This window comes from Anser cygnoides, chromosome 1 (genome assembly GCF_040182565.1).
Source record: "Anser cygnoides isolate HZ-2024a breed goose chromosome 1, Taihu_goose_T2T_genome, whole genome shotgun sequence".
Taxonomy (NCBI): domain Eukaryota; kingdom Metazoa; phylum Chordata; class Aves; order Anseriformes; family Anatidae; genus Anser; species Anser cygnoides.
The window spans coordinates 63,957,313-63,964,355 of record NC_089873.1 but is presented as its reverse complement, the minus strand read 5'-3'; the positions used below and the strand labels follow the sequence as shown (position 1 = coordinate 63,964,355).

Genomic DNA, 7,043 nt, shown 5'->3' with positions numbered 1-7,043 from the left:
TCATCCCTGTTTATAGCTTTCAGTTGTTGCCAGGCCTGACATTCCTCTCTGCGACTTTTGAACACCACTGTGATTTTAAAGAGACACTATCTGTAGAAACAACTCAAAAAGTTTGCACCCTATTCTTAATTATCTCTTACCGGGAGTTAGACAGACTAACCAAAATGTCTAAAAATGCCTGGCATTGGTGTGTCTTCTTTTTAACTGAGTGTGAGTTTCACGGAAGTAAACCAGTGCTTGACTATTTCTAATAGCCCTCTCCCTGATCTTTAGACTGCAGTTCTTCATTCCTGTGCTACTCTGTCTGTAGTTTGCTTTCTGTATGTTAACTTTCACTACCACTGTTTTTATGCAGGGAAAGTAAACTTGTTCAGGCTTCTTGCTGTTTATTCATTCATAGCATATGCAGCATTATTTAGGTTAACAAGTTAGAAGACAAAGTTAGGTTTTAATTGTCTGTTTTCTGTCATATTATAAAATATACAAAAATATTTTTCTCAACATGAGGTGCTATAAATTCCCTTCCCCTATGTTGTTTTTGGACCTGGAGTATTTTTAAAATGACCTTTTAAAAAACAATAGTATTTATCAAACCTCCTACTGGAATGCATTTCATTTGTGTTATTCAAAGCAAATGTGAAGGACCAACAGACCTATGAAAATGACCTGTGCTAGGAAAACAGGGTTGTTTGTTTAACTTCCAGGACACATTTTGTTCTGCATGCAGGTGTGTGACTTCCTGGGAGAGTTCCTAGGAGAACTATGCATCTACAAGCAGAATTTAGCTCCCTGATATCCAGAAATATGTTTGGACACGGTGCAATGTCACAATCTGCTGGCTGTAAATTTCCTCTGGGAGCTAAACCTTTGGCCAGAATTGCTGAAATGAACAGGGCTGATGCTCTCCTCTGTGAGGTCCCCGCTCAAAGGATTAGCCATCCCCTTCTGGGCAAGAAGAGCTGCGGTAGCTGCAGTGCCAGCAGTTCAGGGTGGGGGCACAGTACAGATTCCTTTCTTGCAGGAAGGGCTGTGAATGCATACGCCAAAGTCTTGGTTGCCGTAAATGTAGCTTAGCTCCTCTGATTAGCAGAGTAATGCCAGATCATACCAACTCATAATCCAATACACAGAGCTTTACATATTTACATATTCATGTTCAATTGGCTTAATGGACAATTTAACTGCTGGTTTGTTGAGATAACTCTTGCTCACTAAAGGTATCAGATAGGGGTTTTTAATGCTTCTTTTTCCTCTCCTAGGATCACATCATGGGAACAGCCTTCAGGTGTTTAGGAATTTGTCTCCTCCTGTTACCTATTTCCACATGTGCAGACATAGTCCGTCAGTTATCACACTGCAGGTATTTGCTGTAGGGAGGATGATGATTTCAACTAAGAGAATATGAAGCAGGATCAGATGAATTCCTCAAGCAGCAATTATCCTAATCTCATGTATATATATCTTTTTCTTAAAAAATAAAGACATGACTCCACTCCCTTTACTATATTTAATCAACAGAATCGGTTTGAAAATGTGATTTTCTTAAAATAATCATTGAATCACCAGCAACTAACTCTTCCAACAATTAGCAAAGAATGATGGATGTAAGTTCAGCCCAAAGTGTCTGACATATTGCTTCTAGAGAAAACCTTTTCTGGACACAGTTATCAATTCTGACAGCCATGTGAGCAAGGATGAGGAGAGCCAGAAATAAGGAGACATATGTACAATCAATTTTGTTTCTTTTGCTGATAATATCTCAAAGGAAAGAGGTTTAAGAACCAGTGAGCACATGAATACAAGTAATATAAAAATACTCATTTTAACTGCCTTGGTGCTTTTATAATGCAGGTAGTGAAACAGCTTCTTGTGCATACTCACAGTCTGGAAATTCTTATTTTCTAGCATATGTGAAGAAAAAAAGGGTGAAAAATTTCTATGTCCTGAGCAGTGCACTTGATGCTTAGCCACAGTAGAAAACTATTTGTATAAAACAATCTGAATATAATTTGCTGCCAATCAGCATTTAAAACCTCTCTGTATAAATGCCTGTTACACTAAAGGCAATCTGAAACTCTGAAAAATGGTAAACCTAGATGAAACTTCACCTCAGATATCCTGAAGAATCCATCTTTGGTTATTTATACATTGATATACACAGTGACAATGTGATTAGGATTAAAAACACAAGTCAACTATCACAGGCCACTCAAGTCTACAATCAGCCCCTCTTTTCTGAGATACTTCCTGGTTCATGATGGCAACGCCAATCACATGAAGATAGTTACACTAATTGATGTACAGTCTCATTTATCTTCAGTCGTGTTATGATCTGACTCAGTCTTTCAGTGAGTTATAGGCTTTTGTGGTCCGGGTATTGATGAAATCCGTCTTCTTAAAGTCAGCCTTTGGAATGAAAGAAAGAAAAATTCATTACCTTCAGTGCCAATTCTGCAAGGGAAAGATGAGTTCACCTGCCTAAAAGCTAGGTATGGAGTCATGGCAGAGGTCTAGGCAGACAGAGACAGAATATGCGCCTCCCCAAAGTGACTCAGTTTAGTCTAAGATAAGTGAGAAGGTCTTCTACAGCTTCCTCACAAGGGGAGCGGAGGGGCAGGCGCTGAGCTCTGCTCTCTGGGGACAGCGACAGGACCCGAGGGCACGGCATGGAGCTGGGACAGGGGAGGGTCAGGCTGGATGTTAGGGAAAGGTTCTGCACCCAGAGGGTGGTCGGACACAAAGACAGGCTACCCAGGGCAGTGGTCATTGGTTTTTGGGTGGTCCTGTGTGGAGCCAGGAGTTGGACTCTATTCTTGTGGGTCCCTTCCAGCTCAGGATATTCTGTGGTTCTATGAATTGTTGTTGGGAGTTGCTTAACTCCAATGACTGTATGGGGAGCCTATTCCTCTAGTTCAGCTCTACAGACTCATAACTCTTAGGTTGCTAATGTCATCTGAGATTAACTCTACCTGAACAAAGAGTTCAGGACAATGCCAAAATGCCTCAGGATTGTATCAATCTCATTTGATCACATGATTTCCACTGCTTATTAGGCTGACTTTTCAAAAATATCCAGACAGGTCGCTTTAAGTTTTCAGTGCTGTACCTGATATCTCTAGGGGCTATGATTCGTACAGGAACTGCAAGTAAACAGGATTTTTGAAAATAAGATTGGACATATGTGTCTTATATGCACATCCAAAATACCAAAGACTTCAGAAAATTTGTGCCTTCCGGGATATTGCGTTATGGTTCCAGGACCCTTATTCTTGAATGTAGATTTCTGGTTTGTGAGGCAGCATACTGCTGAGTATGATGCAAGACTGTAAAAAGATACTGTGCTATGTAAATTTCCTTGAGCAAATTGAAATAAAAAATTTACAGTTCTTACTGGTTTTTTTTTTTTTTTTTTTTTTTTTTTTAAGCTAGAAGCCTTCAGTTGCATTGTTACTTTGTTAAGAAGCAAACTGGCTAACATATGCTGAAGGCTGGGAAAACGGGATAATTTTAGGTTATTGGGAATTTTAGGTGACAGAAATTCTAAGCAGCAGGGAAATAGGGAATGAATACAGTTTGAAATGCAAGCTGGAGGTAGGTAGGTTGAAGTCAATCCAGTTGTGCATAGAAAAAGCACTTATAGAGCCTCAAAAGGAAAGAAACAAGTTGGTTTGTTGGCTGGCTGATTCATGCTGGTCATTTTTTGTTTGATTTTGACTGTGGCAGTAAATGTTTGCCAAACCTTTCCCTGGCTGTACCTTTTTGTTTGGATATAACTAGTACCTGGGCTTACAGAACATGCAGACAATAAGGAGAACAAAACTGCTCTGGGTTTAAAGCAAGAAGCTGCTTCACCCTTCATTTGCTTTCGCTGGCAGCTTGTGCCATCTGTGTCAGGTTGGTTCAGTCAGTGGTGGATGGACACCTACTAAGCATTTCTTCTCACTATCTGATCTGGCAGGCAGCAGCAACATTTTTCATAAACTTTTCTAGTGCATATAAAACCGCAGAGGGAGAGAATATGAACAAAGATGAGCGAAAATTAAGGGCATGCATTGCTTGTGCAAGATTTTCTGTAATCATCCCCTGCCATGGGCAGGGACACCTCCCCCCCAGACCAGGCTGCCCAAAGCCTCATCCAGCCTGGGCTTGAACACTTTCAGGGATGGGGCAGCCACAGCTTCTCTGGGCTGCCTGTGCCAGTGCCTCTCCACCCTCTGAGTGAAGAATTTCCTCCTAATATCTAATCTAAAGCTCCCCTCTATTAGTTTTTAGCCATTATCCCTTGTCCTGTCACTACACTCCCTGACCAAGAGTCTCTCCCCAGCTTTCCTGCAGGCCCCCTTTAGGCCGCTGTAAGGTGTCCCCGGAGCCTTCTTTTCTCCAGGCTGAACCACCACAACTCCCTCAGCCTGTCTCCATAGGAGAGATGCTCCAGCCCTCTGATCAGCCTCGTGGCCTCTGGACGTGCTCCAACAGGCCCATGTCCTTGTGCTGGGGGCCCAGAACTGAACACAAGACACCAGGTGGGGTCTCATGAGAGCAGAGCAGAGCAGAGGGGCAGAATCCCCTCCCCTGAGCTGCTGGTCATGTTATACATGAGTTAGAAACACCAAATTCAGAGACCCCTTGAAATCCTATCAAGTAACAGTGCAGAAGTGCTAAAAGCCACAGAGGTCAAACAAGACCTGAAATAGATCTGAAAGGACAGATTAAATGTTTTTGCTACAAGCCAGGTCTTACCTTTTTGTAAGCATTGTGGAGATCAGTATGTGACCACAAGGAGCAGAGGAGGACCGAAGCAGCCTTACTAGCTTTGCTGAACATGTTACTGCAATTTTGTAAAAAGAATGATAAAACACATTTAAATTCCTACTTCATAATCACAGTGCATATGCAGACTTCAGAATATGTAACCTTGTAGCATTTGTTCTGCCTCTTTCCTCTTAAATGCTGCGTTCTCGCTCTTTAGGCATTCTAGCACATCTCATGCTGTCCTGACTACTGAAGCAAATGAAACATAACTTCCTGCTTAACTTATTCTTCAAAATTATAGATAAATTAAATACTCTATAGACTTAATCTTTGAGAAGCTATCATATTAATTCAAATTCAGTTGAGGAAAATACGTCTCAGAATAAAAAAGTATTTTAGAGTATCTTCCCAGCAGGTAAAATACCTGGTTAATTAGACAGGATTAATACTATTCAGGGCCTCATGAGGTCTCCTTTACTGAGATGAATTTTCTCTTTCTTTTTGTAAAAAGAGAGGAAGGCAAACAGAATAATTGTTCACATTCATAAAGCATGAATTATTCTTTTTTGTTTAAATATTGGTTACATGTGATTAAATATTAAAGAATGATTGAAGAAAATTCACAATCTATTATCCATAATGCCAATTTATAAATAATCCTTAAGTTACATGTGATTAAATATTAAAGAATGATTGAAGAACATTCACAATCTATTATCCAAAATAAACTTTATAAATAATTCTTAAGTATGGTTCCATCATTTCTATAAAATGTATTCCTGTGCTAACAATTAAAGATTACTAGGGCTGTGTTACAAAGAACAGGAAATACAGAAACTTTCTGGGGACAGATAAAATTTAATTGTCTCCAAGTAAACATATTAGAATATAGTTAGTATTGTGCCATCATCTTTGGAGGTGCTATTTAAAATGCTGGAGCACGGCAAATTTACCTGTGGATGAAACAATTGTTACAGGAGATTTCTCTGCATTTTCTAATATGTATAATCTTACTCACATTGCAGTCATTTTTAAGCTGCCTTGTACCTTAAGAAGCAGTGTTTTCCTCCCAAGCGGCAGAGGTTGTAGTTCTTTTTTTTCCCCAGGGGAAAAGAGGAAGGGGAGGGGAAGGCTTCTCAACCATCTTACCTGTCATTCATGCTAATGGTAATGATCTTCGGTAGGCCATCAGCATTCAGGAGAAGCCGTGCGTTGTGAGAACTGTTCTGTGTCAAATTGTACAAGGTGTAGCAGACGGAAGCTGTAGTTTCACAGGCAATATCAGACCCTGGGACAGACTCAGGAAGTATCGAGACCAAATCAGGCAAAACTTCTCTAGCTAGAAGTTGGAAAACAGACAGACAACTCCATTACTAATGGGTACAGATTTATCTAGGAGTCCTACAAGACCTCAGTCCTCCCATTATCACCTATCATGGTGCTGTATAATCCCCCCAAAAGGTCATGGTTTCATAGCTGCATTATACCCCACAGTTTAGGTTAATGCCTCCACACGAAATTGTACAAGCTGCCACTTCCCGAAGAACCACGTGCATCCTCTAGCTAGTCATCGGGTTACAGGTATACAGCAAACTGAGGGAGGGTGATTATAGCACGAGTTTTACTGGTGGGGCAATGTGAAGACCTGTGCCATATGGACTGGTCCATGTCCAGAGCTGGTGGAGAAAATTACAGCGTTCAGCAATTGGTTGTAGCCTGTTGCTCCCCATGTAAAAAGCAGCACCAGGCAACAGTCGGGGGCATTTTGGAAAAGAAGGTGCTTTTTGTACTCAGCATGAGGCCATACTGGATATTCTGCCCTCGCTATCCAGTGTGCCGCTCGGACTGCGAGCATTTTGTTCACTCTGATTTCTGCTCATTCCTTCAGGTGGATATGTGACAAGGTTTGTTTATATTGAGATAAAATCACATACAATTTAGAAAAGGACCTTTAAAACTGAATGAGCCACCTCCTATGATAAATATCAGTCAAAGCAATTATGTCAGAGATGATAGTCTTTTTTTTTCATTGGTAAATCAAGTAAGTTGATTTTCAGAAAGCAGTATCATGAAAATGTCTGCATCATTACATCTGGCAGTATCTTGAAAATGTCTGTTCAGAACAGGCTATTTATTTCAGATCAAATAAAAAATTTAATCTCATTTTTCATTCATTTTATTTTCACATGTTTTATATGAAATTTAACTCAAATTGGTATCATATATTCATTTTGCTTGCTAAATAGAAACACTTTTATTTAAGAAACATTATGCCCTTCCTTTCTTTCAGC

The 7,043-nt window shown here is 40.2% G+C and overlaps 1 protein-coding gene across 1 annotated transcript in view; it reads right to left on the bottom strand.

Moving 5' to 3' along the window:
* Window positions 1-1,493: 1,493 nt before the first annotated feature.
* The window catches only part of PKP2 (plakophilin 2), a 44,721-nt gene continuing 39,171 nt past the window's right edge, over window positions 1,494-7,043 (bottom strand). Inside the window, exons 11-13 of the mRNA XM_066998294.1 lie at window positions 5,902-6,091; window positions 4,741-4,828; window positions 1,494-2,406 (exon numbers count right to left, since the gene is read on the bottom strand). Of these exons, the coding sequence (XP_066854395.1) occupies window positions 2,338-2,406; window positions 4,741-4,828; window positions 5,902-6,091 (347 nt within the window). The 3' untranslated portion in view covers window positions 1,494-2,337. The remainder of the gene's footprint in view (window positions 2,407-4,740; window positions 4,829-5,901; window positions 6,092-7,043) is intronic.